At 39.0% G+C, this 17,100-nt stretch overlaps 2 protein-coding genes across 2 annotated transcripts; one reads left to right on the top strand and one right to left on the bottom strand.

Moving 5' to 3' along the window:
• Positions 1-3,408: 3,408 nt before the first annotated feature.
• On the bottom strand, positions 3,409-5,944 carry sult5a1 (sulfotransferase family 5A, member 1). Its single transcript, XM_035628706.2, has 6 exons — positions 5,618-5,944; positions 5,081-5,292; positions 4,744-4,870; positions 4,544-4,641; positions 4,114-4,294; positions 3,409-3,800 (listed from the first exon to the last, which is right to left on the bottom strand). Exons 1-6 carry the CDS (start codon positions 5,754-5,756, stop codon positions 3,652-3,654), a joined length of 906 nt encoding a protein of 301 aa, XP_035484599.2. The 5' UTR covers positions 5,757-5,944; the 3' UTR covers positions 3,409-3,651.
• A 1,320-nt stretch (positions 5,945-7,264) lies between these two features.
• Positions 7,265-17,002, top strand: dpep1 (dipeptidase 1). The gene is made up of 10 exons (XM_035628705.2): positions 7,265-7,618; positions 9,918-10,044; positions 10,663-10,795; positions 10,924-11,074; positions 12,051-12,120; positions 12,348-12,524; positions 13,478-13,562; positions 13,690-13,765; positions 14,776-14,911; positions 16,068-17,002. Exons 1-10 carry the CDS (start codon positions 7,491-7,493, stop codon positions 16,245-16,247), a joined length of 1,263 nt encoding a protein of 420 aa, XP_035484598.2. The 5' UTR covers positions 7,265-7,490; the 3' UTR covers positions 16,248-17,002.
• The last annotated feature ends 98 nt before the right edge of the window (positions 17,003-17,100 follow it).

Below are 17,100 nucleotides of genomic sequence, written 5' to 3'. Positions count from 1 at the left end.
AAATGATGTAGTGAATGGAAAGAAGTAAAGTTACAAGTAATTATGTAAAGAAAGAACAAAGTAATTAAAGAAAGAAGTAAAAAGTAATGAAAGAAAGAAGTAAAGAAAGAACGAAGTAATGAAGTAATGAAGTAATGAAAGAAAGAAGTATTGAAAGAAAGAAGTAAAGAAAGACTTAAATAAGTAATGAAAGAAAGAAGTAAAAAAAGGAGTAGTGAAGTATGAAAGAAAGAAGTAAAGAAGTAATGAAATAAAGAAGTAAAGAAGTTATGAAAGAAAGAAGTAAAGAAAGAAGTAAAGAAGTAATGAAAGAAAGAAGTAAAGAAGAAATTAAAGAAAGAAGTAATGAAGTAATGAAAGAAAGAGGTAAAGAAAGAAGTAATGAAATAAAGACGTAAAGAAAGAAAGAAGTAATGAAGTAATGAAAGAAAGAAGTAAAGAAGTAATGAAAGAAAGAAGTAAAGAAGTAATGAAAGAAAGAAGTAAAGAAGAAATTAAAGAAAGAAGTAATGGGGTAACGAAAGAAAGAAGGAAAGAAAGAAAGAAGTAAAGAAGTAATGAAAGAAAGAAGTAAAGAAGAAATTAAGTAATGAAAGAAAGAGGTAAAGAAAGAAGTAAAGAAGTAATGAAAGAAAGAAGTAAAAAAAGAGTAGTGAAGTAATGAAGGAAGAAGTAAAGAAAGAAGTAAAGAGAGAAAGAAGTAAAGAAGAAATTAAAGAAAGAAGAAATGAAGTAATGAAAGAAAGAAGTAACGAAAGAAAGAAGTAAAGAAGAAATTAAAGAAAGAAGTAAAGAAGTAATGAAAGAAAGAAGTAAAGAAGAAATTAAAGAAAGAAGTAATGAAGTAATGAAAGAACGAAGTAAAGAACGAAGTAATGAAGTAATGAAAGAAAGAGGTAAAGAAAGAAATAAAGAAGTAATGAAAGAAAGAAGTAAAAAAAGAGTAGTGAAGTAATGAAGGAAGAAGTAAAGAAAGAAAGAAGTAAAGAGAGAAAGAAGTAATGAAAGAAAGAAGTAACGAAAGAAAGAAGTAAAGAAAGAAGTAAAGAAGAAATTAAAGAAAGAAGAAATGAAGTAACGAAAGAAAGAAGTAATGAAAGAAAGATGTAAAAAAGGAGTAGTGAAGTAATGAAAGAAGAAGTAAAGAAAGAAAGAAGTAAAGAGAGAAAGAAGTAATGAAAGAAAGAAGTAACGAAAGAAAGAAGTAAAGAAAGAAGTAAAGAAGAAATTAAAGAAAGAAGAAATGAAGTAACGAAAGAAAGAAGTAATGAAAGAAAGATGTAAAAAAGGAGTAGTGAAGTAATGAAAGAAAGAAGTAAAGAAAGAAAGAAGTAAAGAAAGAAGTAAAGAAGAAATTAAAGAAAGAAGAAATGAAGTAATGAAAGAAAGAAGTAATGAAAGAAAGATGTAAAAAAGGAGTAGTGAAGTAATGAAAGAAAGAAGTAAAGAAAGAAGTAAAGAAAGAAGTAATGAAGTAATGAAAGAAATAAGTAAAAAAGAGTAGTGAAGTAATGAAAGAAAGAAGTCAAGAAAGAAAGAAGTAAAAAAAGGAGTAGTGAAGTCAAGAAAGAAAGAAGTAAAAAAAGGAGTAGTGAAGTAATGAAAGAAAGAAGTAAAAAAAGGAGTAGTGAAGTAATGAAAGAAAGAAGTAAAAAAAGGAGTAGTGAAGTAATGAAAGAAAGAAGTAAAAAAGGAGTAGTGAAGTAATGAAAGAAAGAAGTAAAGAAAGAAGTAAAGAAGAAATTAAAGAAAGAAGTAATGAGGTAATGAAATAAAGAAGTAAAGAAGAAATTAAAGAAAGAAGTAATGAAGCAATTAAGGAAAGAAAGAAAGAAAGAAAAAAGAAAAAAGTACACGAGTGGTTTCAACCGAGATCCGAACCAATCAGTCCACTGAACCAAAGAGATCTCGATAGACAAGTCTCATTTTGTCAAACAATTGCAGCAATCGCAGCTTCGTTGGCCCCCTACAAAATGTGTCATATCATACGTGTGAAATAATAAAAGGATTATGGACTATAAAAGATAAGCAACATGACCTCTCCTGTGAGCAGCAATGCACCTGTTACAGGAGGAGTTTTTATCATTTGTATTGGTTCGTTTCCATCTCTGCCCAGCTACAACCTGACAAGAGGTTTAATTATGTGGAATATATAGAATAGAAGAATGTTCATAAGATTTAATTGACGAGTATGGTTTTGTTCACCTTAATGATCAAGGCAATAACTTGATATGATAAAAAAAGAAACATGTCAGTTCAGAAACAATTAAATCACATCCATTCGACAGTGGAAAATCTCTCCCCCGTCCTAAACAGGCTAGCGACACCAATAATCATGTTAATAATGAAAAAATAAAAAGGATTCTTAAATTTGAACAGAGCCTGTTGTTTTGTGTGATCTGAGGCAATTAGCACTGACATCAACTTTACCCTTCAACCTCCTTCCCCTCAGCAGAGTCTGGCTTATAGAGAGGTGTGAAGTGGCTTCTCACATGGCTGAGCTGTGTAAGTGTGAGTGCATGTGTGTGTGTGTGTGTGTGTGTGTGTGTGTGTGTGTGTGTGTGTGTGTGCGTGTGCGTGTGTGCGTGCATGTCTGCGTGTGACCCATGGATGGCCTTCGTCAGCTGCTGATACACATTGGGGCCCTTGTCAACTTGATTACTCTTTACACAGTCAACAGCCACCAAGCAGATCAGTGACAGAAGGTGAACGAGGAGAAAGACAAACTGCTAAACCGACAATGTTCTCAAGAGACACAAGATAATGATCTTCAACGTTGCATGCACACGATTTTGAATGTCCTTTCTTTCTCCTTTCAAATTAGGCCACATTACACACACGCTCCCACAAACACTTTCAGATGTAAGTCAGTGGGGAGATTCAGCCGTTTTTGACAACTGAATGGTAGAAACACTCACAACAATCTGAGACATTTGAAGTCTGCGAACCATCTTCGTAATACAATAAAAGTCACAGCCTATCAAATGACAGTGAGTGTCTCAAGTCAATCGGATGTCAGCTACAAGCCTCTGGAGATGAATTCCCTCAACCTGTACCAGACCAGAGCATTTCCACCAGTTATCCACCCCGGCAGTTACAGAGAACAGTGTGTTCTGTACAATCTGTACCGTATGTCTGCTCTTACACACGCACATGGATTAAATCAAAGCATGTAAACTTGAGTGGGAACAGGAAATTTCTTTGGATGTGCGATGTGACAGGACGCACAAAGATGTCTCTGCCCGCTGGGCGAGGAGCTTTGTAATAAAAACTTTGCCCTGTCCTCTGCTCATTGTTCTGTTACTTTCATAACCCTCAGTTTCTTTTCTTTGTGATGCACATCAGCAACATTAAAAGCCACTTGTTCTGTACCAAAGAAAAAATTACGTTTAATAAATACGACATACGTTTATTTCAAAGTCAACCATGAGAGGACTTAGTTGACCTGAGATTTATTCATACATCACCACTGTCACGTTACACACATTTATGAAAGTAAGGCAGCAAACAAACAAAAAAAAACAGGAGAGGCAGAGGAGGGTACTGAACATTGAACATGTCTCAGTGTCTCTTAAACTGCATCTGTACGAGTGTCACAATGTTTAATACAATGTCTCGTTCACAACTGATTTCATTGTATATTAGCAGGATTTATACAGCTGTTACAGAGAAATTCTCCTCTTTATCCTGCACCTCCCACACAAACTCTAAATTGCAGTCGTGCATCTTGGACGTGAAGACGCTTTCGAAATATTGATTCTGCTCCACAGTGAACATGTTCTTCCAGTCACCAGTCTTACCTGAATTGCAGGGAAGGGAACGGTAAGTGACACCAAAAGTAGGGTATTTAATTGAAGGCGACTGATTTGAATAATTGATCACGATTTTAAAATATATGCCTAGTGTCTGGTATTTCTTTCACATTTTCACTTATTGCCCAGGGTACAATGAATGGATCTTAGTGGGGGGGAAATGGGCATATTCAGGGGACTGATATCTATGAGTGTGTGCAATTTTTCAATAGCAAATATTTTCACATTCAGTTAATGAGCATAGTGACATAATCAATTAATCAAGCCTGATTAATCTGCATATAATTGAACATAGACTCACCTTTTCTCATGAAGGAGCCCTTACTATGGTCAATTATGTCATTGGTGATGAGGGTGTAGTTCACCATCTTGTTATTTTTCATTTTGCTGAAGCTGCAATGTTGCACACAGTTGTTGACCTCGTCCTCCACCAGGGGACACTGCAGGAAAGAGCTGACCCTCTTTATGGCTCCATGTAGGTCCTGATCACAGAAAATAATAATGATAAAAAATGATTGAAGGAATTAATTAGCATATCAAATTTGCACTGCAACACTTCAAGGACTGAAAATAGTGGAGTAAATACTTTCACAAACGTTCACTTTGCCTTCTGACCCATGTGACTGGGGAACAAGATAAATGTCTTAAGAGAAAAATGTCACTGGCCTATTTGAAAATAGACATTTATGGGCAGATAGTGTAAGAAGAATGAAGAATCACTTCTTCTCTACCAATGACATCTCTTCGTAAGTGATGTGAAGCAGATTGTCCATAGATGCTGTCTGATTGGTCCAGCCTTTAAAATGGTCGAACCAGGAACCAAAGTTCACTGAAACAAATAAGTGTGGAAAAAATATTGTTGTATGTTTGATCAAATTATACATTTAGCTGCAAATTATATACAACATGGGGGGGGGGGGAGTCGACTCACGTGTGCCCTCAAGGAATCGATTCAAAAACTCTTCAAATGTGCCAGCCTCAGGAAGAAAGTTAGCCATTTTGTGAAAGTGGTAAAAGGACACGACCACATCTTTTGGGTTCCTGCTCACATAGATGACCTGTGAGATGACACAGAATCCCACCGTGACCGTCAGATTGTTAACTTACTTGCTTTGTGTACTAACTATAATCTGACCAATTTGTGAGGCTGATACTGACATTAGTAATGCTTTCAAGAATTACCATCGAGGTACATGGTGAGCCATAGCTATTGACCCAGACGATTTGTACTTGTACTTTTACAGTACACATCAACATGTAAATCTGACCTTGGCTCTGGAGCCCTGGAGGGTGGGGGCCAGTAGGTGATAAGGCAGGTGTGTGGTGATAACTCGCGGTGTGGCGGATGAGGCTCCCAGTACGGCCGCACAATAGTACTGCTCCAGCCAGGGAGCCCTGGTCCAGTTTGGGACAGTTTGGTTCAAGTGTGGGTCTCCTCTGCTGGATATGAGAGTCACGATTTCCTGCATCCACGTAGTGCCTGTTGAGAGAGAAGAGAGAAACAGCTTTGTCCTGACTTTCATTAAATTCATTTAATTTAAAAAAAAAAAAAAAAGATACAAAAAAAACCTTAACTGCAAATTAATGAGTCACAATGTGAATGACTCAGCATGCTCATTTTACTATTTTCATTTTGCCCATGGAGACACTGCAGGTGTAAGATAAGATAAACCTTTATTAGTCCCACTATGGGGGCAATGTGCCACGTTACATCAGCAGAGAGGAAAAATAAGTCAGATAAAAAAGTATATACAAGTAAACGTACATTCTTAAATTGATATTGAAATTTCACAGTCCGTAGTTACCTGACTTTGGATAGGAGACGATGAGAACGTCTGTGTCCTGAAACGGGAATCCGAGAGCCAGTTGCAAGGACTCCTGTGTGTGCAGGTGTCCAGGAAACGAAATAGCATGAAACCTCTCTGTGACATCCAACCTGGCCATATCCAGCCTTAATGTGAGATTATATTAGTAATATAAATATTTGCTCTTTTAGCTTCCTCTTATTGAACAGTTCTCCTTTGGCGTCTACGTCTCTGTCCGGCCGCCTGTCGCTGCCTGCGTCGACTCTGTCTCACTGAGGTCAGCCGCTGTGTGAAGACCAACTGATGTACCCGCAAGCTTCACTTTAACACAAAAGAGGAAATGTGACAACTGCTCGTCAGACAGTGGGTGTTTCCTCCAATGCTTACCAAACATGGTGTATATATATATATAGAAGAACAGCTCATGCAGCAGTGGACATGCGTAATGGTCTGTCTGCTGTTAAAAGAAGAAAAAATGATGGAGAAAAGAGAACAGCAATTGCATACGGTGCTGGCTGGTGACAATACTACAGGAATTTGTTGGTGTCCAAAAGAAAACATGTGGTGGGGAAATCTATATTTCTCACAACTGTATGTACCGCCATTGAGTCCCAGGGCTGGCTGTAGTAATTGTCTTTGGTGCCGCCCAACCTGCGCCCACCGCCTACCTCCTGCCTGCTTGCCTTGCCCCTGCTCACCAGCCAACCTGCTCATTATCACAATTTCTGTTCAATACCACATAACCAGTTTTGCATTAAGCATTTTAAACTTATCCTCGTGTTTTGACAAATACAACACTTAATTACAGATTTCACCCCAAATCGAATCCTTAGGGGTACTTCACATGAGTGTGTCTGTTTTATGAAAATGCATTTTTTTGTTCTCTACTACATCTCCAAAGCAAATATTAAGCTTTCTACTCCACTACACATGTCTGACAGCTTAAGTTACAAGTTCATTTTCAGATAGAATTTTTCTCTCCCCTCCTGTCTAGTGAAATCCAGGTATCTCTGGTGTATGGTGTATACTCTCTTCAACTAAAAAACGTCAATTTCTTGTGTTAGAGGCAATGTTGACTTTCCAAGGCGCGGCTAACTGGAAAACCTGGTAACGCTCATGTCTCTTCTCTCCTCAGGTTATTTTTAGACTTTTAGAGCACACAGCGAAAGGGGTATTGACAGAGTTTATGCTGCATTCTGCCGTCCTGCCGAGGGGGCGGTAAAAACTATGGAAGCTTTTACCAGGACACCGATATGGGTGGAACTTCTCCAGGTGCTGCAAATGGTCCGGTTGTATGGTGCACTACAAAGAACGTACACTATGAACCTGTGTGCAAAAAAATGACCCATTGATGTGTATTACTAGTTTTTGGACAACATTCGAGCTTTAGTGAGAGATTATAGTATAAATATCTCCAAAATATACAATTCTAACTTTCATTTGAACTCCTCTGGATTGTTTGTCTTGTTTTGCGGTTCTGGAATTCTTTTGCAAATCTACTCAGAGCTTTTCACGGTCACATGAATGGCAAACCAAGAGATAATCAGTCGAGAGGTGAATTATATATTAACCAACATATATTGGTTTACGACAACAGAGATTGTCAGGATGTTTTTAAGCTACTGTACTGCATTTATGAGTGCTGTAATGAGAAACAGACTCAGGACAGAGGAGGAGTGATGAGCAGGGTGGATGTTTAAAGCTGCAGTAAAACAGAAACAGACAGGAAACTGTGAGAATCCAAAAGAATCTGCACAGAAACTACACAAAACCAAAAGTGGAGACACTGGCGAACAAGAGAGAAAAACTTTTCCAGGGGCAGTTCGTAGAATCAGGATTGCTCAGAAGTTGAAGAAAGACCTAGTAGAATAAAATGCTGTCTAGAGTTATTTTAGCTGTATTTCTGGGCGTCTGGATCAGTTCTCATTCCTTCACCTTGGCCGAGGACCAGTACATGACCAGAGCTCTGAGGCTGATGTCTGAGACGCCACTCATCGATGGGTAAGTGAAAGTATCTTGCATAAAGTAAAATTGTGCTTTACATGACATAATGTTTGCCATGAAGCAACAACTGCAGCATCAGGTATAGGAAGAGACCACTGTACAGGAGAGATGAGCCTGGGCGTGGCTAACAGCTGCTCAAGTTCCGTATTCTTCCAATATGATGAAATCCATAATCTGTGTCCAGCTTTCTGAGGTAATTTGTTGGATTTCATTGTTCAGTTAAAAAAGGTAAGTATCCTCAATATGGATTTTTTTTTTAAGTTGCCCGCTGTTGTACACGTTTGTCGCCAAATAATTGTGTTCAGGGTTTTAAGTGGGTGAATTATTCAATTCTTGTTTCTATTTCAATGGTACCATTACGTTCTTCTAATCAAATAGTTAAAGTCTATTTAAGAAATGAGAACACATGATAATAATGTTTGCCGTTCAAGTGTTAAATACGCTTAACTAGGCAAACAATGACAAAATGGATGCCAATATGTTTCACTGTAGGGAATAGGGAAAAATACCAACAACTTCCCATTTCTCACCACAGTAAAGAAAAAGGTGTGCATACAAGAAGGGAGTGCTTCTACCAGATGGTGCTCTGGTAAAGCTGAATGGAAGAACTCAAGGTTATGTTGCGGGAAGTCATTTGGTGACACTAGACAGGAATGCACAATTCAAGATATGACTAAAAGTAGAGTAAAGAGGTAGGAAACCTTGTAAAACACAAGGTATGAAGAGAGTGGTGCCTTGGTAGAAGCAGTAAATGCTTTAAGAGTGCAAAGGCATTCTGAGCTTTTAAGGAAAAACGTTCAAGCTTAAGCTCAAGTGAGTTTATTTCGCCATTACAAATGCAGACGACATACAGAGTATATGGGAACCACATTTTGTTTCTCATGGCCCAAGTTCATGTCAAGAACATGACACAAGAGAATCTATAGAATACAAAAGGAAAAATGGCAGATGCTAGAAGAGTTATATGTGCAGTTATATGAGGACATGAAGCTAATTCTGTTCCTCCATTGACAGAGTAGGAGCTATCTGGTCCATGTTTTAGAAAATGAATGTTAACGGAAGTCAATGAAAATACCAGCATTGTTTGATGGGAAGGCTGGCTTGGCTTCTCACTTACGCAAATGGATGAAGAAGATAATAGTTCATAGCCAATCTCGTGTACAGAGAACAGAGAGGGCTTTTCAGCAATTATTAGAGTGGGATTTGAAAAGAAAATCCAGAATGGATGCTCTGGTCAGATTAATTAATGAGGGAGAAAAGACAAAGAAAAGGCTCTTAATGTGGAGGGAAGTCAGTAAAATCGGTAATGGAGGAAGGATGTATAATTTCATAATGGACTTTTTGACAGACAGAATATATTTAGAGTCAAATTGGAGTAGAATTATCTGAGGATATTGAAACAAAATAGTGCAATTAGTCCTATTTTAGTCAACACAAAGATTAATCACATCTTTACACATTTAGACGGAGGCATCACATCTGCGCTATATGAAGACAATATGGATGAGGGAAAGAAATGTGACATGTTTTAGAGAAAATAAGAAACTCAACAAGGAGGTCTTTTTACATGATGTGTACTTATAGGCGAAATATTGTTGTTCAGAAGCGAACTTCATACTATCCAGCCATACATCAACACAATATGTACAACAGAAATGGTATAAGCCATTATTGGATAAGAGAAAGGCTATGTGAAAAAGTCAGGGATGGGACGGGATCTGAGAAGGATACTGGGAAGAGAAGGAGGGGGAGAAAGGTCATAGCCACCAGGAAGGTGCTTTTTTGCAATTATTGAGGGGAACAAGGCTGGTGAGTAGAATTTAAGAAATAAGGCAGGATGAAAGTGATGATACACACGCTCACACCTTAAAGGTGTTTGGGAGGAGGAAGAAGGTACAGAAGAGGAAAAAATATATTCATGATCTTATAGGAAAGCAGAAGTTGTGCAATCGCACTGAAGCAGCCTGAGTGTGACGAGAGGGACTCAAACTGAAGCCCGCGACATTTGTGCAGCATACCGATGCTGCACAAATGTCTGAATTCTGAACACGTGCAGAGCAAATTTACACAGTAGCGTGGGCTGTTTGGGAGAGGACATGGTTTTAATGGAAAGCTATAGAAAATCTGAATGTGAGAGGAAGAAATGATGCACTCAAATGAAAGACCATGCTCTTGAATAAAGATAAGGAAAGGAGCTCCACACAGTTTTCCTCTCTAGCTGTCAGATCACGTTATGATGAAAGCGTTGAGAAAAGTCTTTGTTTCTGTGCGAGACCTTTACTGTCTGATCTTTCAGTCACAACGACCTGCCTTGGCAAATTCTAAAGCAATTCAACAATGAGCTGAATAAAGTGGATCTTAACACCCTCGGAACAACACACACCAACATCCCTAAGATCAAAGCGGGGCGGCTGGGAGCACAGGTACGTACAGAATGGGATGTACCGGTAACTGGAAAACTATCCTTTCAAGGTCGAAAGGATCTACTGGGGACCGCATCCGATCTTCAGAAACTGCTTCGCAGATGCAACTTAGAAAATATCTTAAGATAAGATAAAAACATGTCATATCAGTGAAAGTTGTTGAGAATATCTCTCGGAACATTCGATATAATGATATTTTAACCACCTCAAAAGCACTTTCAGGTTATAGGATCCTCATTTTACCACTTAATAAAACATTATAGGATGAAGCTACTTTCTTGTAACCACAGCCAAAGAAAATGGTGACAAACTGTTTACCAGCATCTGTTTTTTGTCCACGTTAAAACCGAAAGAAATAGCAAATATTAATTTGTATGCAGATAAATAATTTCCAAAAAATTTAGAATTTACTGATCTGCTTTATTTATTTTCATTTTTTTACCAAAGAGAAACTTTCCTCATGCAGGAAAAAACGTAATGTCATGTATTCAATCTATAAATTAGACATCATATTTGAATTCTTGATGTGTGATAGTTGAGAACCAGCTGTATGTATTTTTTTCCCTGGCTACACAGCATTGCAGATAATTCACCCATTATCTTTTATTCCTCTCCCAGTTCTGGTCCGCCTATGTTCCCTGTGAGACTCAGTACAAAGATGCAGTCAGACAAACACTGGAGCAGATCGATGTGGTTCACAGGATGTGCCAAAAATATCCAGAAACCTTCATGTTTGCCACCAGTAGCCAAGGTGAGACTCTCAGATGCACTGCCGGCAATTTGAGACATTTGAAAATGCATTGCCACATCTTCTCCCATCATGCCTGCCTCGGCTTCCTGGCTGAATCACCTGTCACCCCTCATGTCTGCACCGCACAGACATCATGGACGCCTTCAGCATGAACAAGACAGCCAGTCTGATCGGAGTGGAGGGGGGTCATTCCATAGACAGCAGCCTGGGCACCCTGCGCATCATGTACCAGCTGGGAGTCCGCTACCTCACTCTCACACACTCCTGCAACACACCGTGGTAAGAGCCAGCCGCATGACAGATTTACACATCTGACCTAATAACAGTGACACAAATCACTGCGCAAGTGCGTGCGTGTGTGTTTGTCTGGTGGTGGACTGGTGGCAGTTGTCAAACTGTAAAAATATTCCATCCACCATTTGACCATTGTGGTTGGTTGAGGCGGAACAAACTTTGAACTGATTTGACTTCTTAAACTTGTTTGTTACCTCCAAACAATAATCAAACCTTAAATTAACATGTAAAAATCAGGAAAAATTCTCCTGTTTGAGAAGGTGGAACATAAAATGTTTTGTACGACTTAAACAAATCAACAAGTTATCAAAATAGTTCAATATTCATTTTAGATCCTCCGGGATAGAGTGATCTATAATGGTGCATCATATTCCAGAAGCTTGTCATATAGTTTTCTAATTTTTAGAAAGTGTTAACTATTGTTAAAAGTCTTTTTTATTTCACACTGTCATTCAATTACACCAACTGTCTCTCCTTTTCACAGGGCTGCAATAATATACTGATATTTTACTTGATATTGGCAAAATTAACAGCAAATGTTTAGACATAATATGTAAGACGAATAAAAGCTTCTGTTTGTTACCCAAACTTCCAGCAGGGCTCCGTCGTATCTGTTTGGTGTATTACAGTCAGATGTCATGGTCCGTTAACATTGTGTTCTGGAGACTATGGGGGTTTCCTGTGGGTCTTGTGTGCTCCCCAGGCAGTGGTGTCAGATTCTCTGCAAGAGCCGCTTTGGTGCTGAGATACACCAAAGTGTATCACGGTATTTGTAATGATATTTGCAAAGTACAGTATCAGATATTTGAATCACCAAATGTACATGGGAATTAAGTCTAAGAAGGACAGTTGAATGACGTTCCCAAGTTACAAATGTAATACATGGTTATTTTATTCAATAAGTCCAAAGAATTGACTTTTTCATGGCAAGCTTTTTTTTCTTTTTTCTTTTTCTGGTCAGGGCGGATAACTGGCGTGTTGACACTGGATCAGAGCCATCTCAACACAACGGCCTGTCACCATTTGGCAAGGTCTGAGTAAGAAGTACTGGGCAGAATTTGCTTTCAACCTTTAACTTGGCCTCACCAAACATTACTTTATAAGATGTGTATTCATTCAAAGTGTCTCCACTTTCACGGCTTTCTCTTACAAATGTGTCTCGGCAATCAAAAGAATGACATCTTCTGTTTTTGTTTCATTTTTTATCTTTTAAATGTGTTTTTCATGTTTTAATAATCATGGCGTTTTCCCACACCAGCAACTAATAGTGGAAATGAACCGCCTGGGGATGCTGATTGACCTGGCTCATGTGACTGTAAAAGTCATGAACCAGGTGCTGGACATGTCAAAAGCTCCCGTCATCTTCAGCCACTCCTCTGCCTACAGCATCTGTCCACATAAAAGGAACGTCCCAGATGAAGTTCTCAAGAGAGTCGTGAGTCTGTGTGTGTGTGTCTCAGTGTTTTCCATTCATTTCCTAGAATGTGCCATCCTGCCATAGTCCTATATTTGTCCCAACACAGTATTATAATAACATAAAATATCTCTAACTCTGTGTTTTGCACAGTTGCTTCATTGTAGAGCTGTGTGCAGTGCTCTTTGCCTTACTCTCTCTCTCTCTCTCCGTCTCCATCAGCAACGATGGAAAAAAACCTTCTATGTCTGTGTCGTCATAATATCCACAAAGTTTTCCCCGTCTTTGTAGACGTGCAGACCTTGTCTTGGTTTTGTCTTTAGCTTAGAACATTCCCACGAGGAGCGTTGACGTTGGTATAGCTCTCACCTGGGCTCATATTGAGCATGGCTAAATGTTACTGAGCTATTTTGAACCGCGGATATTGGAAGTGATATTTGGATACTGAAAAGCAGAAAGTGTCAGGTTAGCAGCCTACTGAAGCTGTTGAGCTCAATGAAAACACCTCCTGCCTCTCCTGCTTGCTATCTCAGATAACTGCCACACACATTAACAGCCTTTATGACAGCAAAGGCTTCACAGCAGCTGTAAATCGGCACCTTGTGTCCACTTCAAACTGATACAATAATTTTAGTTTAACTGGGAAATTTAACAGTTTCCTTAACAGTTTCCCAGTTAAGGGCAATAACATGATGATTACAATGCAGCAATGTAAAATAATAAACAGAGAAAAACAAAACAGCTCCAACCAGGAGACTGTCATAATAGAACATAGAGGTCAATAGCCTCATGTGCTCGGATTACATCACGTTTGAACACATCTCTTGGCTCAGGTCATGTCTTTCTCTCTCAGTCTCCACAGAGTCCTGTCCAACAAAGCAGAAATGACACGGTGTCTCGTTCCTTCCTATAGATCAGCGTTTCTGGGTCAGTACTTCAGTCACTGCCATCTACCATCTTGTCTGTCTCTGCAGAACAAAACGGGGGGGATCGTCATGGTGAACTTCTACAACGATTACGTGACCTGCAGCAAGACAGCAAAGGTCTCGGACGTTGCTGGTAAATCACTGCTATGATGATGACAGCTACTGTAAATCTGGTTGAAAATTAATGAAGTTATCGTTCTTTCTGCACCGCCGCCCATACGTTCATGAACGTTAATCTCCATTTACTGCTGTCACTGTAGATCACTTTGACCATATAAAGAAAGTGGCCGGGGCGGGTATCATCGGTTTTGGTGGAGATTATGATGGAGTGACCAGGTTGGTATAAACAATCCCTACATTTACTCAAAGGCCAGCAGTGGATGGGATCTTACATGAAGCTGCAATTACTTTTTGGCCATTTAAAGCAGTTCAGGTTATTGAGAGATTCTGTATCTGTGTTTTTGTCCTGGCTTCTCCTTTTTCTATGTCACAAATTTCCATGCACCAGTCTGACATAAGCAACATTTAAATCAACTGTGATGACCGCACCACATGCACTGTCTTCATGAGGCACATTTGATGTATTTATGAGGGTAAATTAATAATCAAGGATGTTTTTTCCCCCCCAATAACTTTACAGTGACTTGGGCTGTTTCCTATGTAGTCATTATAGGGATATTTCAGTGATTTTAAAGTGGGGTTGTATGAGTTACTTATGCATAGTTAATGTTACCTTATGGAGATGGTGATCAGCGTTGTCATTTTACGGAGTTTGGAGGAGAAGTGGAAGAAGCGTAAGTCTGAGTCCCACTGTTGCAGAGGGCACCACCGAAAAACATCTTTTAAACGTTACCTAAAAAAGAAAAATCTATTCAATTGTAGGCTGAAGGACATATTTTTTCACTGCTTCAGTTTGAACCCAGGCAGCCGTTTAAGTTTGCCCTTTTTTTTCAAGCGTACTTGGCGATGTATTACTGCGCCAACTCGCCGCGGCTGATTTGCGGAGAGATACGCTGATTCTCTGCATCGGTGAACTAAAGCAGTGAAAAACATACATCCTTTAGTTTACAATTTAACAGATTTATTTTTAATTTAAGCATTTCAAAATGTGGCGAAAAATACCTTTTTTTCGGTGATCGCCTCTGCAACAGTGGGACTCCGACTATCGCTACTTCCGCTTCTCCTCCAAACTCTGTAAGGTAACATCTTAACAATGCATAAGTAACTCATACAACCCCACTTCAAAATCACTTAACTATCCCTTTAATGTTTATATATATTTATACGAATAAATACACAATTAGAGACTTGATATTTAATCGTCTTCCTGCATGTCGCCCTCTCAGGCTACCAGAGGGCTTGGAGGATGTGTCCAAGGTGCCCAATCTGGTGGCTGAACTGCTGAGACGAGGATGGACTGATGAGGAGGTCAAAGCTGCTCTGGGAAACAACCTGCTCCGTGTCCTGACAGAGGTTGAAGAGGTCAAGGAAACACACATTTTATCTTTCTATGGTTGTGAGAACACTCGTCGACGTGATGCATGCACAAGCCAGCCCGTCAGCCAGTAAAACTTAATGCCATAAACAACCTGACAATTCTAACCTGAACCCTAAAACAATGTCTTTACCCTAAAAAAAACCCTAGGGTTAGGGTTAGGCATGTAGTTGTTTATTCAGCTTAACTGGATATCTGCAAAGAACTTCATTTCTTGATAAACAGACACTCATCTGAGTTTAATCAGTCTAGTTAGCTGCAGGAAATAAAAAAAAACTCTGCATAATGTGTTTTTTTGCTGTGAAGCAGTTTTGTCAAGTCTAAGAAAAACAACCCCCGGTGCTCTCTTGATTGGGCTCGGAGATGAGGAATCCATAAAAGACAGGCTGAATTAAAAACTGATGGTGTAACGTTTGAAAGATGGATCTAATCCTGCGCTTATGTCACGTTGGATGTATTATGGAGAATGGAGGTAAAAAAACAATTTTTTCCCATCTGTGGGCGTCCACATCATTCAAGGTGCTTGTGTTAATGTAGCAATGGCCTTGTTGGGTTAGAAATTCTGTGCATTGACTATGGATGCACTAAATCCATTAAATGAACCTCATGGCACAGTTTTTGTCAAACATTGCACGTCCTCAGCTGAAACGAAAACACACAATCCTGGAGTTCATTATATAGGCAATCCAAGATCTTTGATTAGTGTCTCATTGTATATGCGTTTTATTTTTTGTTTATACAAATGTGTCCATGGTTACCCTGCCAATGGGAGCTACTAGTAGCTAATGGATTTAACAAATCATCAAATTGTGAAGACAAACATGAGCCTCTTTAAAAGCCTGATATTCTTCATGTTTAGGACTGGCAACATGCAAAATAATGACATTTTTGAGAAGCCCTACATATCCTGGGGATACAAATAACGACCAACTCACTTTTCAGTGAAAAAAAATAATCTTTTTTTCCATTTCTTTCAGGGGGTAAAATTTAATTCACGAGCTATTTTCGATTTCTTATAATTAGTTTTTAAGTTCTTGGTGCTTTGGCAGCAGGTGGACAGTGCGAGTGAGAGAACACTCACCTGTCACAGAGCCTTTCTGTCTGTTGGATGACTGTCTTACGGTCTTATGTCGGTGTGTTCAGGTCCGTGACAGACTGAATGGCACGAGTCCAGATGATGTTCCTATTCCATATGAGGAGGTGAAGAACTCGTGTCGGACGAGCTACGGGTACCCGAGCGCTGGAGCCGTCCACTCACCGAGCACTCTGGCCCTGCTGCTCACGCTGGCTTTCCAGGCTCTCGTCACATTAACGGCTTCATAAGCTGAATATCAGTGCAGCTGATTGTATGTATGACAACAGTCCATGAGCAGTTCTAAAATCAGTTTTGAATGTCAAGTTTTTTTTTTAAACCACGTCCTCTCTGTGCTGACAGAAACACTCCAATGCTACAGTTTATAAATTGTGTTTATCAGCTCGTTTCTTGTCCGATGGACAGGTTTTCTTAAGTAACTTACAACAGTGTCACAGTTTTCACGATAACAGGAATGGTGAAACAGAAAAGATCACATCGGGCCGAGTTAAGCTCATCTGGGTGCTCACGAAAGTCTCTGAAGGACTGAGTGATGACCAGGACATAAAGACAAAGAGTCACACAGAGTCTTATCTGAATGAAGAAAAACAGTCCTTGACACCACTTAAGTCCAGCATGTTCACATTTTTGAGAGAAGTCTTCCCTCTAGTGTTCTGAGGCGTTAATGCATCTGAGAGATGGGACATTGTTGTAGCTGTTAAACTCCAAATTGGTTGATTTTGATCGTTTTTAATTTCATTTTCGGATAAGTCGCTCCACTTTGGGGAAGGAATTGTTGACTGGATTTAGATCTGTGAACTGATAGTAAAGATACAAGTAAGTTGTCATATATTTTTTTCACTTTAGACAAATGGAAACATAACAGGTGTTTTTTTTTTAAAGTATAAAATTATTTTCTAACTGTCTGAATTTCAATTTATACAAAAGTTTTTTTTGCTCAATGAAGTTAAAATGATAAATTCTATTAAACAGAAACATCTCCTGAGGGCTGATCCAGTAGCGTTTTTCTCACACACACACACACACACACACACACACACACACACACACACACACACACACACACACACACACACACACACA

The sequence above is a fragment of the Scophthalmus maximus genome, chromosome 4, assembly GCF_022379125.1.
Source record: "Scophthalmus maximus strain ysfricsl-2021 chromosome 4, ASM2237912v1, whole genome shotgun sequence".
Classification (NCBI taxonomy): domain Eukaryota; kingdom Metazoa; phylum Chordata; class Actinopteri; order Pleuronectiformes; family Scophthalmidae; genus Scophthalmus; species Scophthalmus maximus.
This window is presented reverse-complemented; position numbering and strand designations above follow the sequence as displayed.

Coding starts and splice junctions, on each gene's coding strand:
- sult5a1 (XM_035628706.2), bottom strand. CDS start 5,756: ATGGCCAGGTTGGATGTCACAGAGAGGTTTCATGCTATTTCGTTTCCT. Junction 4,871..5,080: donor TCCAGGGCTCCAGAGCCAAG/GTCAGATTTACA, acceptor GTCATCTCACAG/GTCATCTATGTGAGCAGGAA. Junction 3,801..4,113: donor GGGCTCCTTCATGAGAAAAG/GTGAGTCTATGT, acceptor CCTGCAATTCAG/GTAAGACTGGTGACTGGAAG.
- dpep1 (XM_035628705.2), top strand. CDS start 7,491: ATGCTGTCTAGAGTTATTTTAGCTGTATTTCTGGGCGTCTGGATCAGT. Junction 10,045..10,662: donor CGGGGCGGCTGGGAGCACAG/GTACGTACAGAA, acceptor TTCCTCTCCCAG/TTCTGGTCCGCCTATGTTCC. Junction 13,766..14,775: donor GATTATGATGGAGTGACCAG/GTTGGTATAAAC, acceptor TCGCCCTCTCAG/GCTACCAGAGGGCTTGGAGG.